Source organism: Nesoenas mayeri (genome assembly GCF_963082525.1).
Source record: "Nesoenas mayeri genome assembly, chromosome: 1".
In the NCBI taxonomy this organism is placed as follows: domain Eukaryota; kingdom Metazoa; phylum Chordata; class Aves; order Columbiformes; family Columbidae; genus Nesoenas; species Nesoenas mayeri.
In genome coordinates this window covers 36219855-36243433 of record NC_137541.1, presented here as the reverse complement: position 1 = coordinate 36243433, position 23579 = coordinate 36219855, and the positions used below count along the sequence as shown (strand labels likewise).

The 23579-nt window shown below is 41.2% G+C and overlaps 1 protein-coding gene across 1 annotated transcript; it reads left to right on the top strand.

Moving 5' to 3' along the window:
• Positions 1 to 1144: 1144 nt before the first annotated feature.
• GNS (glucosamine (N-acetyl)-6-sulfatase) lies at positions 1145 to 23087 on the top strand. Its single transcript, XM_080345872.1, is given in 15 exon segments — positions 1145 to 1423; positions 1425 to 1502; positions 2156 to 2215; positions 2895 to 3101; positions 4635 to 4700; positions 5104 to 5202; positions 7608 to 7775; positions 11593 to 11675; positions 13027 to 13145; positions 13692 to 13795; positions 14194 to 14295; positions 15504 to 15611; positions 16315 to 16425; positions 18300 to 18460; positions 19266 to 23087. Coding segments are annotated over 15 exon segments (1605 nt in total). The 5' UTR covers positions 1145 to 1360; the 3' UTR covers positions 19342 to 23087.
• Positions 23088 to 23579: the final 492 nt, after the last annotated feature.

Genomic DNA, 23579 nt, shown 5'->3' with positions numbered 1-23579 from the left:
TTGTGGCGCTGGAGCGAGTTCAGAGGACGGCGAGGAGGCTGCTGAGGGGTCTGGAGGGTCTTTACAACTTCCTGAAATGAGATTGTAGCATGGAGGGCGTTGCTCTCTTCTCCCAAGTAGTGAGTGATAGGACGAGAGGAAATGGCCCCAAATTGTGCCAGGGGAGGTTTAGATTGGATATCAGGAAACATTTATTCACGGAAAGGGTTGTGAAGCACTGGAACAGGCTGCCCAGGGAAGTGGTGGAGTCACCATCCCTGGAGGTGTTTAAAAGACACATAAACGAAGCTCTTAGGGACATGGTTTAGCGCTAGAGTTAGGTTATAGTTGGACTCCATGATGTTGAGGGTCTCTTCCGACCAAAATGATTCTATGATTTTACACACTGTGCCTCCTCAGAGGAAGGCCGAGACGAAGCTATGAGAAATGTAGGGCATAACTTCAGTGATGTAACCGTGAGACTGTAATTACGCTGCTGTAAATCACTGTAAAACAACGTGTAACACAGAGTTGATGACAGGGTTCGTATGGCCACCGGAGCTGGGTGCAGCCCAGGTCTGGCTGAGGGAGCGGTGCCGCTGCCGCACGGTGCGGTGCCCGCAGCCCGAGCGCTGCGCTGGGTAACGCCGCCGCGGCTGCAGCCTCACCCCGGAGCTGCCCCAGCGCACCGCCCGCCTGCGCCGCGGACAGAGCCCGCCGCAGCTCCCGGGCTGCCGCTGTCGCGGGTGTCTGAAGTGCCCAGCGCTCCCCGTGCCCCCACTGTTCTCCTTGTCTGTTTTCCTCAATATCGATAACGCATTTTCCTTCAATTTGACGATTAATTGGCCGGGACAAACGAAGGCGATGGCACTGCGGGCGGGCCAGACGTGTTTCCCCGGACCGACGGGGTCAGCGCGGCAGCCTCGCCTGACTAACCACCGGAATTTGGTAACAAAACGCGGTATTTAACAACTAAACACCTCCCTCTCAGAAGAAACGCTGAGGGACAGCGGCGGCGCGGGCCAGACTCGCGCTCGGGGAACCGCCCCCGCTCCCGCCCCCCACCGCCAAGCAACGGCTTCCCCAGGGCGCGGGAAGTGGGCGGGGACACGCCACAGGGGGCGGGGCCAACCGGCGGCACGGGGGAGGGCGGGGAGCAGGCGGGGCGTAGGCGGGACGTCTCCGCGCTGGGCCACGTGACACCGCCCCATGCCCCCCCCGCCGCTCTCCCGGGTCATATGCCGGGGGCGGGGCGGGCCCGCGCGCTGCTCCTCAGGGCTCGGCCGGTGGCCCCACCGGCTCTCGTCTCGTCGCGGGGTCGAGCGGTACCGGCTGCCTCCGTCCCTCCGCCCGGCGGCTCGCCCGTCCTCTCCACTGCGCCATGTCCCCCGCCATGGTAGCCCGGGGGCTGGCGCTGGCCGCGCTGCTGGTGCTGAGCCCCGCGGGGGGCAGCCCGGCAGGCGCGGAGGCCCAACGTGGTGCTCATCCTCACCGACGACCAGGACGTCTGCCTGGGCGGCATGGTAACCCCGTGGCTCCTCGGCCCGTGGCCTCCCGTGGGCCCGTCCGCGAGGGGAGCGGGAGGGGCGGTGTCGTGCGTGGGGCCGGTGGGAGCGTTGCGAGGGGCCTCGCCGAGCCTCGCCCGCCCGCCGAGCTTGCACAGCCCGGTGCGGGCTGGGGGCAGCCGGGAGAGGGCCCGGCCTGAGGTGAGGGTCGCTCTGGCCCTGAGTAGCGGCGGCCTGGGCCTGGGGTGAGAAGCGGGAAGCCCGGGCTCAGCCCGGAGCCGGGGACAGGTTGTCCCTCTGCGGCCTCAGCCCGAGTCGCACCGCGGTCCCCGCGGGGCCGCTGCGGGGAGTGTCGCGGTGGGGCTTCCTCAGGCGAGCGAAGTGGCTCCGGGAAGCCACCGAGGCTTGGGTGGGTTTGGGCTGGGGCTTTTCCAGTGCAGCCCCTGCAGCTGCAGGTGGTTCCTGGAAACTCCCCATGCTTCTGCTCTCGGGGCTGACTTGCGTAACCACGGTCCTGCGGGGCCCGAGTGAAAAGGCAGCTGAAGTGGCTTGCCTGGGATATGTCTAAAAGCTGTGGTACTGGTAGGCCTTCGTATGGCTTCTTCACCTCCCATGCTTTGCCTTGCATCCTTACATTTTTAGCTGATTTCATTTTGGTACTCTTTTTCCAGACCCCCCTAAAGAAGACCAATGCTCTTATTGCGCAGATGGGAATAACCTTCCTAAATGCAGTAAGTGTTAATGTGAACTCGTAGAACTTCTGAGGTGCGTGCCTTTGTGCGGTTTGTGCTTTAGGTAATCTAAAATCTCAAAGCTGGTCATAGTTTTATGAAGTCTGTACATATGTGTGTGGGTTTTTTTAATTCAGTCTCTTAACTACTTTTAGGTCTCAAAATGAATATACTTCAAGGTCTTGTTTAGAATCCGAGAGGCAAAGTTTCGCTTCCTAAAAGCACTTGTGCTGACTTCCTTAAGCAGTAAAGTAAAACTGTATAATTTTAATGTTTTTACTATAAACTGAGAAGTATTAGAGGAAGCTGCTTAAAACATTCTGCTTCCTGCATGCTGAAAACTCACTTCACTCTTTTCATATTCTATTGCCGTGGCTGAAATAACGGAGTGAATCAACTTTCCAGCAGTATTTTAATGGTTACTTGCTGCTGTGTAAGAACCACATCTAATCAGGGGGCAGGGGTTGAAAGGCATATGTTGCAGAAACCTTTAACCAGTTCCATGTGCAGCTTTTCACTAGTGAAAATACTTGGGATGTATTCTGTGTGTCCAGAAAGAAGAATGCTTTAATGTTGGTGAATTTGTTAACCTACCAGCTGATATTTCAAAACTATAAGTTTTGAGGAAAAATTGTTTTACAAAGTCAGTCATGTTTATCTCTTCATCCTGTTTTTCCAGTACGTTCCCAGTGCACTTTGCTGTCCCAGTCGAGCTAGCATTTTAACAGGAAAATATCCACACAATCATCATGTTGTCAATAACACTCTGGAAGGAAACTGTAGCAGCAAGTTATGGCAGAAGATTCAAGAACCTTATACCTTCCCAGCGCTGCTCAAAACTATGTGTGGTTATCAAACATTCTTTGCTGGAAAGTACTTGAATGAGGTATTTTGTGCTTATTTTCTTACTGTTACGCAATTCGTTTGCATTTGTCTGCCTTTCTAAAATCACTCAGTGATTTTTATATTTGTAGCTAATGGTGGGTCCCCAAAATGTTTTCCAATTCTGTTTGCTGAGATGGAATAAATACAATGCAAAGTTCTAATCTTTAACTTCACTTGGTTAAAATCAGGTTCTGTAGGTGCCTAAACATTTAAAAAAAAAATTTTTTGAAAGGATGATGGAATCTGAAGGCTTTTTTAGTATGTTCGAGTGTGGTAATTTTTAGAAATTATTATTTTAATGACTGGGAGAAACAGATTGGCATGTGGTATTGAAGAACACCATCAAGATGGTGTGAGACTGAGCACAATGTTACAATAACATTAAAGCAGAAATTTTTCTCTCAGTATTCCTGACTAATGTATGCCCTCGAATCAGAGGATTGTTTTATTTTTAGAAGTTAGTATAACTTTTTAATACAAAATGTCCACTGGGGCTGGGGATCCCATTGGGAGAACAGATATTATTGAGCTCTTTGCAGAGACTAACCAACACTGTATTATTGAATCACTTACATGTGTATGCTTTTTATTTCTGTTTTTAACTAAGCTGTGGTTTGTCAAAGTATACAGTAAGCTGTAAAATTCAACACTGAAAGATCAGGTATTCCTTTTGTGTGATGAAATTGTATTTGGAGCAAGATGAGCTACAGGGTTCTTAACAGCATTATTTTCCTTGCATCTCTTGGTGGAAAACCATCAGTGGTATGATGGAATAATGGAACATGAATTTTCATAACCAGGCACAGATTCTGTTTCTGTTGATGTTACTGAGGCAGTTAGGGGAAGGGAAACTTATCTGGTTTCCTCTGAGCATCCCTTGACTCAGCACAGTCTCTTGTCCCTGCAGTTGGTCGAGCTGTGTAGATGGGAGAGGGCAGCCCTGAGAAAACCCCTTGTGTTGCTCTGAGGCACCCTCTGTTTTGAGCTTGGCACTGATTCAGCAGCAACTTTCTTTTTTGCTGGCTTAAAGGCTAGTTGTTGTGAATTATTTGGCACCAAAGTGACAAGAGTATTGCTTAAAGTTTGCACCCCCTTTTGGTGAATGATAAAGGAACTTGTTGGTCTGTGCAAAATTTTCTGTAGTATCTTACGAATTGTTATTCACAAAGTCTAAGAGTGTCTTGTGGTATGTGTGGTTTTTTTTAATCGCCCCTCATTACCTGATGATATGTGTTTTCCAGGATCTCTGCATATTTACATGTGTGGAGTAGAAAAGGGTAAAAAATTTAAATTTTATTGGTGAATGGCAAGCTTTCAGTTACTGTCTTTCCAGTTATTTAACCCTGGTCTCTTTAACAGGCTATACGTGTGTTTTTATATGCCCATATAGTTGGGTTTTTTCCATTCCGAAATTGAATTTGGCTTAATGCAGTTTCTGGCTAGTGTTGAACAAAGCACATAAATGTGAAACATAATTTCTAGCTTTTATTCATCATAATTGAAACTGTGAGTCATGGTCTTGTCTTTTTTTCAGTACGGAGCAGAGGATGCAGGGGGAGTAGGTCATGTCCCTCCGGGATGGAGTTTTTGGTATGCTTTGGTATGTGACCATTCTTTCTTTAAAATACTTAAATTTGGTTGCTTTGTAATCCAACTCATGTTTGAACTTTGATCATGAAGCAGCAGGCAAAGAGCATCTAACAACTTAATGCACATTTTCTTCCTTTTTTCCTCATTTGCGTATCAGATACTTGGCTTTCACAAAGGCTACTTCTACTAAGATGCCTGGGGAAAAACCCCAACTTGTAAAGCCAAAGCAATGTGGGATAATAATAAAACAAGTTTTCTTGTTGGAAACCTGTTCTGAGAATTCTTGCAGTGTCCGTATGACAAATGCTTATAACCTATTTGACAACTTCTTGTTGGCAGTTCATTGTGATTATTTCGAGTAATCAGTGTACATACTACTTTGTACAAATATGCACGTCTTCTCTTTTTTGCAGGAGAAGAATTCAAAGTACTACAACTACACTCTTTCGGTAAATGGCAAAGCACGAAGGCATGGTGAGAACTACAGCGTAGATTATCTGACAGATGTACTGGTAAGAAATTTTGTAACCTGTGTTACAGAAGCTGCTTATGACCAGATAATGCCTCGTGCTGGGGGCTTGGGGAAGGGTGAGGATGACAATTTGTTGGGCTGCATTAGTTCATAGATACATGATTGTGCTGTTATGACAGTGGGTGGGCATTAATCAGCAGAACAGGATTCTGTGTATATTTAGAAATGACAAGTTTGTGGGTACAAGCTGTGGAGAGAAAAGGGATTCCAACTGTCCATTTGCTGGCCAGTAGCTTCGCTGAGAGGTTAATGCTGACTGCTACGGTGTGTGAGGAACGTGATGCATGTAGGCAGTGTCTTAAATTACTTCATAGAAGGATGTATTTCATCGCAATACACAGCTTCTCTAACAGATTAATTGGGCCAAGATTTCAGTGGGAAGTTATGCATGTTAAAATAACTTTACACCGTGTTGTGTTTGTTAGGTATTACAATGTGTTGGTATCTTGGAATCTGTAACTAGTCAAGCTGATAACTTGGAAATATCAAAGGCTCATCAGTGCTTCATAGTGTGTGAGGGCAATGTATGGACTGTGCCAAAATGCGTAGCTGACCAGGGGAGTCTTTAACCCCTTTATCCTCTTAAGGTAAAGAGAAGTAAAAAAGATAATATACTTAAAGGAAAGTTGGAAGAGTTACTTTAGTTCTCTTGAGGCCCTGTTTAGCAAGTAATATTAGCTCAGAGGTTTGGGGTATGGGGGAAGGAGTGTTCCCCCTGCCCGCCAAGCTGAAGTCTTAATTTGGCACACTATTTCGGTGTATGAGTTGGTAGTACTGGGAGCTCGCATGCAGCATTCAGGAAAATTCTTCACTGAGGCGTCTTCTCATGCAGTTGATTTGTAGTCTTCCACTGACACCCAAATGAGTTTAATTCCAGTGGGTTCTTGAACACAGCTGCTTGCTAGGAACAGAACTGATTGATGTTTTTCAGGGTACTGAACAGCTGTCTGATTAAATTTAGATTTACACTGTCTAAAGCTAGATTGGAATTGATAAGCCAGAAGTGAGACTATCCTATTACTGGCATTGTACTGGCCTTTTTTTGATCCTTCAGCACTCGTAAGCATTTTGACCAACAGGTCATTGCCGCATAAACCTCTTACTTGTGGTGCGTTACCTATTGATACAGCAGTGTATTATGATTTTCAGTGTGGTGCATTCTACCTTCTGTCCATAGTTACCAAATATGTATTCAGCATTTCAGAGCTAGTGGTTGAGTTTAATTCACTTGATGGGCAGTACACAGGAGTAAAATGCTTATGCAAAGTTCCTGTGTTGCTTGATGTAATGCACAAGCTTCCTTGTCCTGACTAAGGACGTCTGGTATTAAGAATCTGAACACTCAGATCTGTCTACTGCAGTTCTGACATTGAAGTTTAAACTCCCAGCAAAACCTAAGTTGGCTACCTCTGGGAGTTTACCTGCATCATACTGATTTCTGAATCAGGTTTTCAAACTTCACACAGTTCTTATCCTTTCATAACTCTGTTGTCATGTAACTGAAATCCAGCCCCACTTGCTTACATGTTGAAGGTAGGAAGAGGAGGGAATTCCTAGTGTATTGTTTCTTCTAGAGAAAGAAAAGGGTATCCAAAATGGGGTATACTAATCAGACAGGAAAGGAAAATGTTGCAAAATTTGAATAGTGAAGAACTCAACAGTGAGTAATACCTTTGAAGCTTTAATTTCAAAGGCTGACCAAGGGAAGGCCAACAGGAAACTCGCAGTCTCTTCTAACTTGCTACTTGAAATTGTGTATAGGCAGAAATGAAAATGAAAGTGCAGTGAAGTGGCGTGAGTGAATAGTTTGGCACTCTCCTATGTTAGAGCTTCCAGCTTCACCAGCAGAAATGTGATACCCCTTAGAAACTAAGTGTTTGCTACAGAATGATCCTACAATATAAACAGAGGGGCTGAGAAACTTTTTCAGAACTATTGCTGTTTCTGAAGACAACTGAAACCACTAAACTGAGATCTATCAGGCAGGAGATGGCTTTTGAGAGCCTCAGAAAGGCTTAGACTGTGTTAAAGAAAGCTCCAATTTTACTTGATGAAAGCAGAGTTTAGGTGGATTTTGTTGATACTTGGAATAAGCACAAACTTTTGAGCTCTCCAGGTCTAAATAATGCAAAGATGTGAAGTAGAAAACTGTTCAGAAATGTGGGACAAATTATTCACTTAACATGAACACACTGGATTCATTTTATCACAAGGTGCTCTTCTGGAGACTCGTAGACGAGCAAGCAATAAGTTGCTGAAATAGTTTAAATGTTCCCAGTACTACTGAGCTCTAAATAAGTTATGAATGTCTAGTTTGGATATTTCAAATACTTGCTGTTTTCCTTTGGAGGTATGACTTTTCTTTTCCAACAAAACTGTTCACAGGCTAACATGTCATTGGACTTCTTGGAGTATAAATCTAATTTTGAGCCTTTCTTTATGATGATCTCCACCCCAGCACCACACTCTCCTTGGACAGCTGCTCCACAGTATACAAAGAGCTTTCAGAATGTCAGTGCACCAAGAAACAGCAATTTTAATATTCATGGAAAGGTAAGCTAAATATCAAGAGTCTGCTTAGATATTCTACTAGTTTATGAGAGCTGTAAGCAATGATCCTGACTTGCATATGAAGTTTAAACAGTGAGAAGAATAGGCTAATACCATGACTACTGGTTATTTGGTTGTGTTAATCAGCCTTCCACAGTAAGATGTGTTTATTGGGACCTTGAATTTTTGCATACCAATATCTTGTAAATAAAAAAAAAAACAAAACAATAGTGGCAAAAATGATGAAGCAGTACAATGGAATTATGATTGATAAATGGGAACAAGTTAATTCTTTGTCCAATTTCCAGACTGTTCTGAAGTCCTTAAAATGTTCTTTCATCGCTCTCAGTATGTTCAGGAGAACACACAGGTAGTGGCTGCACAAAGGCTCAGGTGAAGAATGATGAGAACTTTCTCTTTCTGTGCACATCTGCTTGTCTGGGTGGGTGGTCTGTGGCTTGAGCTTATGGCAAAGCTGCCCCTAGTTGACAAGTATGTCAGGCTAACCAGAGGACTTTGTGAAATCATGAACCACAGGGCCCAGGGCCACTAAGAACTTTGAGGACTTGCCTTTCATTTGTTGAAATAAGCTGTAACCAGAGTTGCTGAGCCTAATGTTACAAGTTCACAGACATCCTTGTGAGAGGGCAGTACATTCCACTGCCAGTAAACTTGGCCAGATATGGTCCAGCTCAGGCTAATCTGCTGCTACTTGCTCTGCCAATAAGTGAAAGTCACAGTTAATCTGGTGAGATATTTTAACTTAAGGAGGTTTTGTGGGTTTGAATCAATTAGTTTAAAATATAAAACTTGCTACTGTTCAGCATTCAACTAATGCACTTCAAAACTTGCACCTAATCTTAAGTGATACTATTGCCTAAATGTCTGTCTGGAGCCCAGTGATACCTGTTTTAAGGTCACTGTGACCCATGTTGTACACAGTGAAACTTGGTTTTTAGCTGAGGATTGTAGCTTGTAAAATGACCATGTGCTTATCAGCATGACATAAAAACATGAATGAAAGGGGAGAAAAGGGTTGAAAGCAGTAATGAATACAGTAGCCCAACCTGTGAAGTTTTGAACTAGGGAGCGGGAATGAGACTATTTCTTTCTTTCCATAAAAGGATCCCTGACTTTGTCTCAGACTCCATTGCTGTAATAACTGAACATTTTCAAAATAGTGAGCCAGAAACAACTTGATGGGCAAAGTCAGCAGCTAGCCAAAGCATAGAGTGTGGGAGTTCCCTTCTGTGGAGCAAAAGCTCTGCATATGCCTATATAATACAAAGAAAAATAACAGACTTACTTAATATTTGTTAGTTGTCTGTGGATACAGCAGTTTTTACTACATTTCACAATAGGAACAGACCAGCCTTACCCTTCTTCCTAGACACAACAGCTGTGACCATTAACAGTGCACATTTCTGTAATTAGCAGTGTTGTGGTCTTGAAGCCTAAGTCGTCTTTGAGCTTCAGTGTTTTCTAGGGCAAGCACAGTTCCTGCAATAGCAATACACATGTACGTAGGCTCAGACCCTCAGGTCATTGATGTTGTAATGTTTGCTAGAGTGTCTTGCATTGTATAGTCTTGATTTCTAAATTGATGTTGCCTGGCTTCCTTAGACAATATGTGGACAAGGGATACTAAAAGGAGCCATCTAAGCAGAATCTCTGCATGAAAAATAGGAGTTAAGCTGCTGTCAGATTCTGCACTTTAACTTTTCCTTAGGATCTTCAGCAATGAAATGCATGAAGCAATGGGTGCCTGCCTGGTTTCCCAAGCAGGACTGCTGATAGCCCAGACAAGTGGTTTGCTTAAGCCAGGAGTGTCAAGTTCATTTTCACCAGGGGTCACATCAGCCTTGTGGTTGCCTTCAAAAGGCCCAATGTAGTTTTAGGACTGTGTAAATGTAATTACTTCTACATTCATACAGTCCTAAAGTTACATTTGACCCTTTGAAGGCAACTGTGAGGCTGATGTGGCCCCCGGTGAAAATGAGTTTGATGCCCCTGATGTAAGCTGTTCTGAGAGAGAAGCTGATTACCATAACTATTGGGTATTTCTCTTGCATACATTGTTTTTCCTGCAAAATTGAAGCAGGACTGTGTTCAGATTCTGCTGGCAAGATATGGTGTGCTGGCTCAAGGTCTCCTAAATTTTCTTGGAGGATGGGACACAGGGAGGCTACAGGGTTGATGGACAGCTTTGTTTGTAACTGGTGGAAGAGATTTGGCAGGGACTAATAGGGAATGAAATTTGAGGACTCTGAGTTAGTGTGAAGTTTATTGGAATCCACAAAGGTGTTTAGCTGCTGTGTGAGATTTTTGAAACTTCATAGAAAGGTAGGAAGAACAACATACCCCAGAAAAGTGGAAGATTCTACTACACTAGGTGACTTATCCACCTGAGTTACCCAGCACAGTTGTGCTTTATGGAGGGCCTGTCCTGTGCCTTCCCCTTGTGAGGCGGCTGGTACAAAGGGGGCATTATCAGCTCCTTTGTTCTCTGAAGAACTGCTGTGCTGGGGGTGGGGTTTGTGATGTCTTTCCTTACTTTTTCCTCTCTCAACCAACTCACAAATCCTAGATGTTGGTCTTAATTATGCTGTGTTTTCTTGCTGAGATGGACTTAGCGCCTCTCCATGGAATCATTTTACAACTACTATAAAAGAGAGATCTGAATACAACTGAATTAAAGTAAACTGGATGTGGTATTAAGTCTCCATGCCGAAAATCTTTCCTTCAGTTGGCAAGAGCAGAGAACAGGGAACTGAATAATTGGCAGGAGATCTGAGTCACATCATCGTGAGTTCCTAAAGCCTGAGCCTGTTCAGAGTCACTCGCTTGTGACAGGAGGGAAATTGTGCAATGGGAGGCTCTACAGAGAGGAGTGACCAAGTAAATACAGGCTCAAGCTGAGGGTGATGAGTAGGTCATCTCTGACCTACTACATAAAAGTGTCAAGCTGCATTGACATGACTTTCTCCTTTATTCTGCTCCCCACTAATCACTAACCTTCAGGTTGTTCACAACAGACCTTCCCACGTATTTGTACAGCAGCTGACCCAGTTCAGACTGGTGCTTCAGGATATGGGAGCATCACTTTTCCTATGAGCTTGATCATCTCTGTTACTTGAGGGTTATGGGTAGGAGAGGAGAAAGGGAGAGGCTGTTTCTGAAAGTTGGGGATGCAGCTACAAGAATCAATAACACTTCAACTACATAAACACTCTTGTTTTGGAGTCAAAAAATCCAAATATAATGGTAGTATTTCTGCTTCCCTCAGTAGTCTCCAGCCCTGATTTCACAGGCTACCAAGAATCTCATGGTGGCACCATTACATATCTTTGTCCTCACCCATCCGTAAATTAGGTTGTTCTAATTGCTTTTGATGCAGGAGTTTCTCCCCACCTCTCCACCTTTGTTAGGATGCTCACCAAAAGAACCTCACTTTGGCAGCCAAGTCCAATCTTACAATGCTGCTCAAGCCTTTGGGGTGTTTTTATTTTTATCAGATCTGTCTCAAGCTCTGGACTTGTATCTCTGGGAGAGCCTTCCCTTAGCTACTTTCACAAGTTCCTTCCCTGAACAGCTGTTTTCTTCTCAGCAAGGGCTGAGCATAATGGAGCTGCAATATGTTCTATGCTTGCAACTTGAATTTTTACATGAAACAAGGGTGAAAATTGGAGTCAGGTCAGTTTGATGACATTGCCTGGCTATCACATGGATTTTGCAACATTTTTTGTGATGATTGGTCTAGGAAAGGTTTAAAAGCTGGTACTTCTCTTCTACACTAATTGTTTTGCGTTTTTTTCTTTAGAACAAGCACTGGTTAATTCGACAAGCAAAAACTCCAATGACTAACTCTTCAATACAGTTTCTTGATGATGCTTATAGAAAGCGGTAAGAATTGTTTTGTTGCTTAAGATTTCTACTCAGAACTTTTTTTTTAAAGGTATTTTTTTAAAAAAGATTGTAATAAGTCTGGCAATAGATGTCAAATTACCTGTAATAGTTCTCTGGCATCTGTCTCAGGAGACCTGACTATCTGTTAACTTTTTGCAAAGAAACTTGTCATTGACTTCAGAAATATTTTGCTCCCAAATGCTGCCGTCATTTATCGTAAAAAGACCAATCACACTTAGTGTCTGTGCTGCTTCTCTTCCAAGGCACAACAGGTTTTAATTAAAAAAATCACCTTGCCTTCTGCTTCACTTGAGTTCCAGACTCTTAGATGATATACATTAAATGTGATTGATTTATCTGCCAGCTAATTCTGATTTATTAACCTTGGCTCTGTCTGTGGTCTTTTTACATGGGAAGACCTGACTGGCCAAGGTGTGGGTTCTTGATTCGTTTTTATAAAAAGAGACGTGGGGAGTAATGTACAGATACAGCTTGTTCCTTCTTTTTAATGGGAAGGGTATTTGTTTACATTGTAGGTGTATTTTCTTTAAAAGGTCTGAAACAAACATTAGCTTAACTTCAAGTATTAAACTCCATTTTGAGCAGTTATCGGGCATTAGTGTGTCATTTTAGAGACAGAAAAACAAATTTTTTTCAGGCTCTTGCTTTATAAAACATAAAGGTAAAATTATGGAACAAAATCTTAAATTAAACCTGGAGAGAATAGGATGCAGGTATTTAATTACTCTAGTTAGTTGAGAGTAATACGAATCCATGGAGGCTTGTTATTGACTTATCAGAAGCAGTGACTTGTCTCCCCAGCAAGCCCCATGACAAAGAAGAACTTGTTCAAGGCTTTAGATACACTGCAATAATAGTCCTTGACGTTACATGAATAATACAAAATAGCTGATGTAGTTTTCAAGCAGAAAGGGTCCCATATAGGCAATTAAATTCATGGAAGTCTTGTATTTTAATATTAAGAACTACATATAAAGAACTAACAACAAGTGACCTTGCAGGAGATAACTCTGACCCTTTGTGACTGTGTTGCTTCAAAGTTGGTCTTGACTGTCTCCAGATAAGAAGTAATCAGCATTTTGACGTCTTTCTCAGACACTACAGAATAAAACCAACAAGAACTGAAGACAAACAGTCCATTTTTATCTTAAATTGCAGCCTCAAAAACTATGGTGTAGGAATCTACAAAGTTTGTTTTCGCAATTTGGAAGTGAAGTAATCCATTTACAGCACATACACTGACTTGAAGCAGAATAAAAATGCTCTACCTGCAGTAAGAATTATACATTTTTCATACTTTAATATTAATTACTTTGTTTCCGTATAGGTGGCAAACTCTGCTGTCAGTAGATGACCTGGTAGAGAAACTAGTGAAGAAGCTGGAACTAAATGGAGAGTTAGACAACACGTATATCTTTTACACATCAGACAATGGCTTCCACACTGGTAAAGTTTTCGCTGCTTACTGCACCTTTGTAGAAGGTCCAAGAATTGCATAACGTTTCACGCTCATGACCACTCCAGAAAATGGGAACAGCAGCTGTTGAAAACTGTATACATAAGAAGTACTGACTTGAGTTGCAAAACGATCTGGAATTGCAGTGTGGGATGTTTAGGAATTTTATCATTTGGTTGTTTTTTGCTTGGTTGCAGTTTTTAGGATTTACCTCTACCACTGTATCCTGGTATATCTAAAATCAGGACAGAAATGGAGGAGGAGTCTCTGTGTTCTGTAGGAAGAGTTACCACGAAGGAGTTAACCAGTAAAAACTTCTGTGTCTTGTATCATATTGTACAACCCAAAGTGCAGTATCTAAGCTGTTACATTTTGTGAGACACAGCTTATACTTCCAACTTGCTGTTCCATTCCTCAACGTAGTTCAGGTCAAGAACCCCTTCTGACTTAAATTGTCTGCTGGAAACCATGTAACACAAAGCTCTAAAACCATAAAACAAGCAGCCATTTGACTTTTCCTGTTTTCTGTTGTATAGGCCAATTTTCTTTACCCATAGACAAACGGCAGCTGTATGAGTTTGACATCAAAGTTCCATTGCTAGTTCGAGGACCGGGGATAAAACCAAATCAGACAAACAAGGTAAGAAAGAAGGGAAATCTGAGTAAAGATTGACTTTCAGTGTTGTTTCACAGTTATCGACTTTAGGTAATAATTTATCCTCCTGCATATATATGTATCAATTAAATGAAATATAGGGAGTGGTAGAAAGTGCAAAGACCTCCTTTTAAAAAGCTGTGTGCTCTTGCTTGAATTAGTAAATTTAAGTAATTGCAGGCTACAAAAGTAAATGAAGCATGAAGTTCACTTTCCAAAGACCCTACTGTTGCTTTTGAATGTTACAGGGTCCATTGGCCTATAAGAATGAAATTAAGTAGCATTTAGATGTACCTAAAATTACAAGTACTTAAAATACAGAAGTCTCATTATTACATCTATTAGGTTCTGGTCTTCTGAAGTCAGTTTTTCTCCCCTTGCAGATGCTTGTTGCAAATATTGATTTGGGTCCCACTATTCTGGATATCGCAGGGTATGACTTGAATAAGACCCAGATGGATGGGATGTCACTATTGCCACTGTTGGTAAGTATACAGACAGGGATAGTAACTGGCAGTTCTTGCAGGGGTTATTCTTCAAAGTGAATACTATTTCCTTTGATAGACTAGGTAGGCTCATAACCCAATTTCTTCCCCTGATGTCATTTTCATATGGGATCTTCATACCTTAGTGAAAAACATAGGCATCTTGTTTAAATGCAGTTATATTTTCATAAGCCCTACAACTTTGTGGTTATTTTGTAATAGAGAGTTGTGTCATTCTTTGGCTAATCCTGCCATTCATAAGAATTCCTGTTTCAAAGGCTGTGTGTTTCCACCTTGCATCCTCCCTCCCCTTTTCCTTAGAATTTCTCAGCATAGACATAGGAGAAAAGCAGACTGTTCTTTCTTACATCTTTGGTTTGCCTCAATTTTCAGTAGAACTGGTGTTTCCTGAACTCTGGGAAAATGCATGTGGTTCTATAAAGTAAACCTGACCTTTCCAATAAGCAAGCAGAAGCCTATTTAAATAAAGCTGCTTGCAGTTGATCCTTTTAGTTTTAATTAAATTTAGTCTATAAATTGAAGGCAGCTTACTTGGAAACGTAGGAGATCATCCAGATTTAAAACAGTGCTTTGCTTTTAAGACCTTGTATCCAAACCTTAAGCTCTTCTTTAGACAGAAGCAGGTAAAAGGCATCTAGTTTAAACTCTGATGGAATCAAAACCGTGAAACTCATTGTTTTGCTGTATATGCCTGTGATGGTGCTGTATATTAAGTAAGCTTCCCACTCCCTTTGTCTTTTAAGATGCAGCTACAAATAGAGCAGCTTTAAACTTAGTTGCTTCTTAAAGCTGTTTATCTTTTCTTATGCCAAGGGTATAGGTATTTCTCTTCGATCTATTGCAATAGAATGATATAAACCCAAGAGAAACAGCCATGTTACAGGGATCTTGTCTGTAATACAGTAATATCTGGCCACGTGGCTTCTATTTGGTATTACTGCATGATTCTTTATAAATTGAAGATTGTACTTTAAACCTTCATGAGAAGGTGGAGTAATACTTTTGGAGTTGGATCCTTGTCTTTTAGTTACACAAGACATTCTAACCTAAGGCTAAATCCTATTTTAAGACTGACTCAAGCTAGAGATCACAACTGAAACTGCCTTGTAAGCAGTGGGCAGTATTGGTATTGGTATTACACCAGGCATGGAGAATTTCTTCTGTTTTATGTTAATCTCTTGTCCTAGAAAGGAGACAAAAATGTGACCTGGAGATCAGACTTCTTGGTGGAGTACCAAGGAGAAGGATACAACGGCAGTGATCCTACCTGTCCTGGCCTAGGACCTGGAGTCACAGTAAGCAAGATAAGATCTGTTAATGTTAGAAAATAGCTGCTGAGTTAAACCTCTTTGCTGTGTGGGCCAACCTGGTTCTGTAAGTAAGCTCACAGTGTCTTGGTAAGTAGGTGTTAGCTCCATAGGTCCTGTGCACCATTTAAGAATTGGGGGGAGACATCCAGCTGTGCAGAACTGTTGTGTCCATATGGCCATACACAACACAGTCACCCTTTCAGTGGGAACCTACAGGGCGGCAGGGCTGGGCTATCATGCAGGAAGGTGTGGGCTCAGCAAAGTGGGCTGCAGTGACATCATGTTCCTTCTAAACTTCCAGTAACCTTGTCACACAGTTCTTATCTGCAATTATTAAAGTCCCTGGCTACTTCCTGAATAAAAGGCAGCTTGCTTTATGTAAAGCTTCCCACTGGTGTTCTCTTTAGTAGAGTGTGCTGTGCTGTTGTCTCCAGTCGATGTACATTAGCTTCCCAGACAAAATTCACTGAATCATGGTGAGTTTCATAAGGACACTTTGCCAGATCTAGAAGAGCTGAGTTTTTGCTAAAAATCCCCAGCGGGGACTCGCATGTCTTGCAGACTAAGATCCTGGTGTTCATCAGTTAACTGCAGTTGGCTTCAGCTGATATAGACTCCAGGAAAAGTATTGCTGGTTCATTGTTTTGTTTTCCTGCTCTGAAGTTTTTGTTCACTGCTCACTTCACAGCACTGCTTCCCAGACTGTGTCTGTGAAGATTCCTATAACAACACATATGCTTGTGTGAGGACCCTGTCAACTACCTGGGACCTGCAGTACTGTGAATTTGATGACCGGGAGGTGAGTCTCTGTCTACCTAGCAGGTGTGAACTGCTCACAGCTGTGCCAGCGACTGTCTGCACTCTTATCTGCTCTCATGGCTTCCATAAAGTACTCTGAAAAGCAGATTAGTAAGGCTTGCAGGATAAACAGTGAAGTATTTATCTGCTGGTGAGAATGTTTGACCAAAACTCTGGGGTTCTGGGAAGAAGAAAAAAAAAAAAAACAAACAAGGGAGGAGGAGAGTAAGGAAGGGACAATAACCTAAACTATGATTATCACCTTCTGGCATCACCTGACAGCCTCACAGGGTTATGCCAGGGCACAGTGTCTCTATCCTACTCTAACTCCATGCAGCAGAGTCTTCTCTAAGACAAGTACTTTCTGTTACACTCTACCTCTGCTGTTAAGAGTAAAGTTCAGCTGCAACTCTTTTCCCAGGCTGATAATTTTTATTGCTCACTTGTTTGCCTGGCAAAACAAGTATTTTAAGTTACAACTGAGAAAGGTCTCTAACCTTATCTTAAGTTGTTTGGGTATCTGGGACATAATGTCCCCCCTTTAGAAACTCTTCATATGTCACTGGGGGACCACCTGCTGTAAGTACAACACTTGGTGTGTTATGGAGCAGAATCTTTTATTTATGCCTGTTTGCACACAGTTGCTCCAGAGAGCATGTTGGGTTTGAACAACCTGCTCACAAATCTGATAAACAACATTGTCAGGAGATGTACAATAAATGCATAAACAAGGGTATCCCCAGGCATCATGCCACCACACAAAATGTTTTCTAGTATCTACAGTGAGCAAGTTAAAGCAGGGGAGTAAATCCCACAAGATATTTTTTGCAATAAGATAGCAATAAAGAGTGTATAGGAGACCAAGATGCTGATCAGCAGACCCTGCCCTTCATTTTTGCACTTTCTGACAACTTATGATATAGTTAAATGAGTGTTGCAGCTTTTTCTTTAAACATGGACTCCGAAGTTGATCTGATAATACACTTTATGTCACTTTTTTTTTCTCTCTCTCCAGTAAGAAGGTATGGCTGTGGCATTTCTGGGTCACTCAGCTTACCTAGGTCAGCTAATTTAAGACTAACAGTACTGGGAAGATGCAGCAATGTGGCTTTTAAAACCTTGCAGTGAACCTTGCAAATGAAGTCTGTCTGAATGTATTGTTATCTAAGTTAGACACAGCCCCACCAGTGGAATCACTATCTGCAGTCACTCCTCCTACTCTAGCGGAGACAAAACCTCAGCTGAATACTTGAGATATGTTTGACTAGTATTTGTCCCGCAGGATAGTTTAGAGATTTAATGTACCAAAAAACAACTCTGCCCTAAAATCCTGTGGGCAAACCTTCTCAAAGCACATGAGAAACCTTCTCAAAGCATGCACACACAAAGCTTTCTTTTAGTAAGGTTATAGCATACTTGTATTAAGCATTATGCACATGTGGTCAAAACACCTGTGTGAGCTTGACAGCTAGAAGTAACTGATGAGCACATAATGGTGATGTGATGGTTATGAATATGTGTATTTTTTAGATACATTAATGAAAAGACAGCTTAGCCATGGCCTCTTGCTGTGGTCTTACGGTCCTAAGATGGGTTCCTTTTATGTGTTAAAAACCTGTGGTGTAGCAGATAAGTACTTCAGGTGGAAGTGAAAATGTTTCAGTACTGTACTGTCACAAAACTTTAGTGTTACACACTGTCCTGTCTTTGACCACTGAGCCACATGGCTATATATGGCTTATGTGTGGGGATACTGCAGTGTAGTTAAATAACATTTGAGACTATGTGCTGCCATAAAGTGTTTTTCCCAGATAATATGATTAAATGTTAATTAGCATTAAGGATTTAATACAGTGCAGGAACTTTCTTCTGCAGGTGTTTGTGGAAGTGTATAACTTGACTGCAGATCCACACCAGATCAATAACATTGCCAAAACAATTGATCAAGAAATTCTAGAAAAGATGAACTATCGATTAATGATGCTGCAGTCCTGTTCAGGAGCAACTTGCCGTACACCAGGTGTCTTCGATCCCGGGTAAACACTGATTCAATTAATTATTGTAATACTTTACAATATAACTATGTATTTTTAAATCTAAGCTTTTAGAGAGGGTATTTAATAATATAATAATGCTGACATACATACTGTTGTATAACACAGATGCTTTCTTGATGCTTCTATTTTTTAATGTTTAATCTCTATTTAAATTTAACCTACCAAATGCAACTTGATGGAGTTAATACTGCTACTTTAATCTTGTCAGCCATTGTTGACTTAGAGCAGCTGAAGCTTACAGCTACGTTCGGTAGTCAGAGACAAGTGACCTCAAGTTTGGGTACAAACAAAAAGGAAAAGCTCTGCAGGAAGGAATTTCCCATATGCTTCCTTTAAGCAAAGAATGTTTCCTGCAGGACCTAAGCTGTACGTATTAGTCAGCTGTTATAAGTAAATAGCACTTCTTACCTCAAAATTCAGTAGTCATTTGGACCAAAGTGTCTTTTAAGCACTATTTAAAATATCCTTACACTTTTGCTATGTAAGTTTGTCATTTGAGGCAGCAAAGCTTTCTGTTAGAATGCATCTCTGGAATGCTTAATGCTATTACATGCCAAAATGCTGTTGGTATGTTGTAGCTAATATTTATTTTTTTGGAGACTATCAGCTGCTTAGTTCCATGTCTTTCTCCATATTGCAGCACATGAATTATAAAGATCATCCCTACTGCACACTGTTAAGAAAGCAACTATTTATGTAGTTCTGTACCAGAGCTATTCCAGAAATAAGCTGTTTCTAGGAGTGTTGGTCACCTGTAGCTCATGCAGACTGTTCCTTTCTACAGGTACAGGTTTGACCCACGCCTCATGTTCAGCAATCATGGTGTTCGGGCTCGGAGGTTTTCTGCACAGCCCTTGTGAGGCATTTAAAGCCTCTTGGAATCAGCTCTCACTGACCAGTTTCTCCAGTGACTGCAGCAGGTCTGTCTCTGTAACTCGTTGATTGCAGCTGGAAGACTGGGCTATTCAAACCCTGTGTGGAAGAAGACCCCTTGTCTTTAGCTGGTTGCCTTGTGCAATATGTATATTTTACAGCTGAACTGTAACTTAATTCTGAATCATTAGACACAGCTAATCTGTCTTGCTCAGATAGTTGATTACCACCTTTGTCTTTCAAGTACCTTTTCATATCACTGACACAGAGGTCAACCTATGCCTATGAATCTGAACAGTTTATTTTGTTCTAAAAATCAATAAATGCATATTTGAGTTGGGTTAGGTAGGCAGGTGCTATTGCACAGTAATGCTCACCCATATTCAGTGTCATACTTTGTTAAAAGCTATGTTTAATTATAGGTTTCCTGTATCAAGCTCAGAGCTGTTAATGACAATAGTGAACTAGCCCAAAATAGTGTAGGAAGGCATTAGTCAAAACTGTAGCATCTGACTAGCAAGTGTCTTGTGCAGAATTAAAATCCATGAGCTAAATTTTCTTTTTCAGTGAGACCACTTCAAATGAGACCAATGAATTTTGTAGGTCAGCTTTGGTAGTTTGCAGACAAGAATGTAATTTCAACCTCTTTCTAGTCTGAGATGCTGGAACAGGTTACTATGTACTACTGAAAAAAACCTCTTAGGGTTTAATGTAGGCTTCCTAGTGAGTTAAACAAGAGTGTTGAGACTAACAAGTATTCAAATACGTGTGCCTGTGTTTTGAGCTAACTCTTAAGTCTGTTTTAACACATGAACAGAAGTAATATTAAAAAAAAAAAAAATCCACAAAAAACCCACCCAGAGCACCACAGAGTTGATCTGTCTCTAATCTCTAAATGTCTTCGATTGCCTAACATATTTTGTTGATTATATTCTTGAAGGTAAACTATTTTGAGAGAAAACTAGCTAAAAAGAAAGAAATTATCGCTCATTAGAAGTTAGGCTGAGAGGGCTATTTTAGGCAGTTTGAGTGCTTCATAGTGTTGTTTTTTGGTTGAGACACAACTACTCAGAGCCTGCAGTAAGTGGCCTTCACACCAAAGGACTGACGTCAGATGTCTGACTGCAGTACCTTATTTTGGTTTCCCTTTGGAAGGGTGGTGATGTCTTTTCAACCTTCTGATTAGGCTTATCTGACATGCAGCCAGCGCTTGCATCTTGAGTATCTTTTCTAAATTTTGAAAACCACCTAAACTTGTATTGGCAAATAACTTCTGTATAGATTCATTGGCAAAACACCTTCCAGAAACCCTGAATTGTCTGTCTTTTGCAAGACAAGTTCATGTTGCTTGTGGGCAAATCAACTGTGTTATCAGGCAAGATAATCTTTCCATTGGCAAAGAAATTGTGGCACAGCTGCTTAGTTTTTAGTTATTTCAGATCTTTTATCTAAATACAGAGCCTGACGATCTCAACTTCTGTCACACAAAACCTACTACTAAGTAATCATTAAGTAGGCAACAAAGTGTAACTCTTCCAAAACTGTGAAGTTGCATACCCTGGTGCACAGAGCCTCAAACTGAATACAAGCAATGCTACAATAAGATAAGTTCAACTTTCTTGGCTTTTAATTCTGAAGCACAGAAGTTGTCCTTCATGTAGCTCACAGTTGCAAATTTCTGTGGTGGTCTACAGGTTAGACTTTACACAGCTGTTGTGTCTAACTCATTGTTTTAAATCTCCAGAGTGACCAAATATTTGGAGACAAAAAAAATTGCTTGAAAGGTAACTTTTCAGCTAGAGCATCTGTATAAATGCAGAGGCTTTTGGATACTCACTCTTTATATGCTTTCAAATACTCAGGACTCTTTTTCCTCCACTACAACTGTAGCTTTATCTTGTTCTTTGTTTCTCAAGCCTTAGTATCACCCATCAATATCCTTCAGACTCTGTTTTGTCTTCAAAAACAAAACCAAAGTTGTTTTCATATTCTCAAGCATTTTCTTGCACACCAAGGTAAACCTGTAGTTAATTTATGTAGTATTTTGCTCAGATAATTCTAGCAACTTAGACTTATTCTTTGTTTAAACTTTATTTTAGTAGCTGTGTGGAGGCTAGAGTGGAATACAGTGATTGCTGCACATTAAACCCTCAACAGTTCTGTCAAATCTAGGGCATATGTCAAGTTCCTACTTATGTTTCGGTGCAAGTAATGTGCATTATGTTGCTTCTTAAGAGAAAAAAATACCTTTATTATGGGTACAGGTGTGTAACTCTAATATGTTTCTTGAAGTGATCTTAAGCCATAAAAAAGAAACTTTCTTTTGAATGATTTACTGTTTGCCTAATACCTAACATGAAAGTTGACAGAACTGATATAGATTATTCAGTATGTGTGACCTGATGTTTTACCCAAATTAACACTCTTGCTGTCTGTGCACACCTGTAAAGCATTTTGTCTGTAACTAGGCTCAATGACTTAACACACTCACTGTCAGAGAACCACATTATACCTGAAAGCTGTCATAGGTAGTAAATGTATCAAATTGAAATTCAGAATGAAATTAGTCCTTAACCAAAAAGAGAACATAGGGTTCAGGAAAGTATCTGCTTCACTCCCTCTTTTGATAAAGATTTAGAACTGTTCAGCAAAAGCAAGTGGTTGAAGGAAGAATAGGAACCAGCAGCTGTCTGCCTTCCATTGCTGTTAGAGGGGTTTGTCACTTGTCTGGTGCCTGTTTCCATGAAGCAGTTAATTCTGGGTGTTTTTACAGCCTTGAATGAACAGTGTTAGTTCTTATCCTTGATGATTAAAAAAAATACTATGAAGGAACTTTGCCTTTTACCCAGATCTAGTTCCCAACTAAGTGATTTCAAAACTAAATGGTCTTCCTGGATATTCCATTTCATACTGCTATTTGACCATGGCTGTATCTGTACCTTGTTACTGATGGCATTTGTGTTAAATGAAAAGGCCTTGAAGGTACAGAGTTGGGTTTAGGGAAAATGTGTTGTGTTTTGTTTTGTTTTGTTTTTTAAATCATTATTATCAAAAGCAGAGCTGTGAATTTTCATTATCTGGTAAAGTAGGTACTACACAGGGAGAAATACAGTTAATAACTTTGACATTATCTTAAACCAAAAAACATTCACTATCATAACTTCAGTGTAAGTGAATACAGCTTGGTACATGCTCACCCAGCATAGGCCCGGTAAAAATTGGGCTTCTTCATTCTACAGACTAAAGCAGGGACATACATACCCATACAAATACACAGCCAAAGCAGGTATAATTCTTTTTCAATCAAGTTAAATATAAGACTGATTCTACAATACAATACTTCATCATAATGGAACAGTTGTCTTTTATTGTGATTCAATTAAATGAATTTTATTTGTATTACTCTCTGTATGTGAGCATACTTTGCTGTAGCATGTTGTGAGGATACTTCTGCTGTTTTAAACATTTGTTTAGAAAGTGCCCTTCCAGAGGACCCTGTTCACTGCTGCACTTTTGGGGAAAGAAAAAAATAAACTGCCTATCAAACTTGCTGTCTTTGTTCCTGAATTTCAGTTAAGCTTTTCCAAAGGTTCAAGCTGTGTCACACTTCCAAAGACTGAATTCCTAATTTCTAAGCCTGTTCTCTGCTACTTCCCTGCTACTACTTAACAATGGCTACTAGTGAACTTCTTGTTTGGGCAGGTTCCCTGTGACCATATACATGTGACTATTTTGCACCAGAAAGAAACACTGAGGTGACAGAACAAATTTAAATATAAGCTGTACTTGCTCATATTTCCTTGGAAACTGATGTAAGTGAATAGAAGGAAAACTTTTAACAAAAAAGACAATGGAGAAACTGTTGTTTGTAATTAAAAACAGTATGTTCTGCTGCTGCAAAAAAGGAAGAATAAAATCCTATGTAAGTCTTTTTCCAGACTGGGAACTGTGAGCAACAGTAAGCTGTGTGCTACTTAGTCACCTCAATCCCTGTTACAGAGTTGAATTCCTTGGATGATTTTGTGCAACTGTTTAAAAATATGTAAATAACATTTTTCTGAACTATAGAGCAAAGTGATTTGGTACCTTTAACCTATTTAACTCAGAAGCTTTCACAAGCTTCTAAAACAAGTGTTTCTGCATTGTTTTCATTTCTGCTTAACCATGTGGTATCAGTTTCATTTCTCCTTCAGTGGTGTAGCAGTCTTTCATTAAGTAGAGAAAA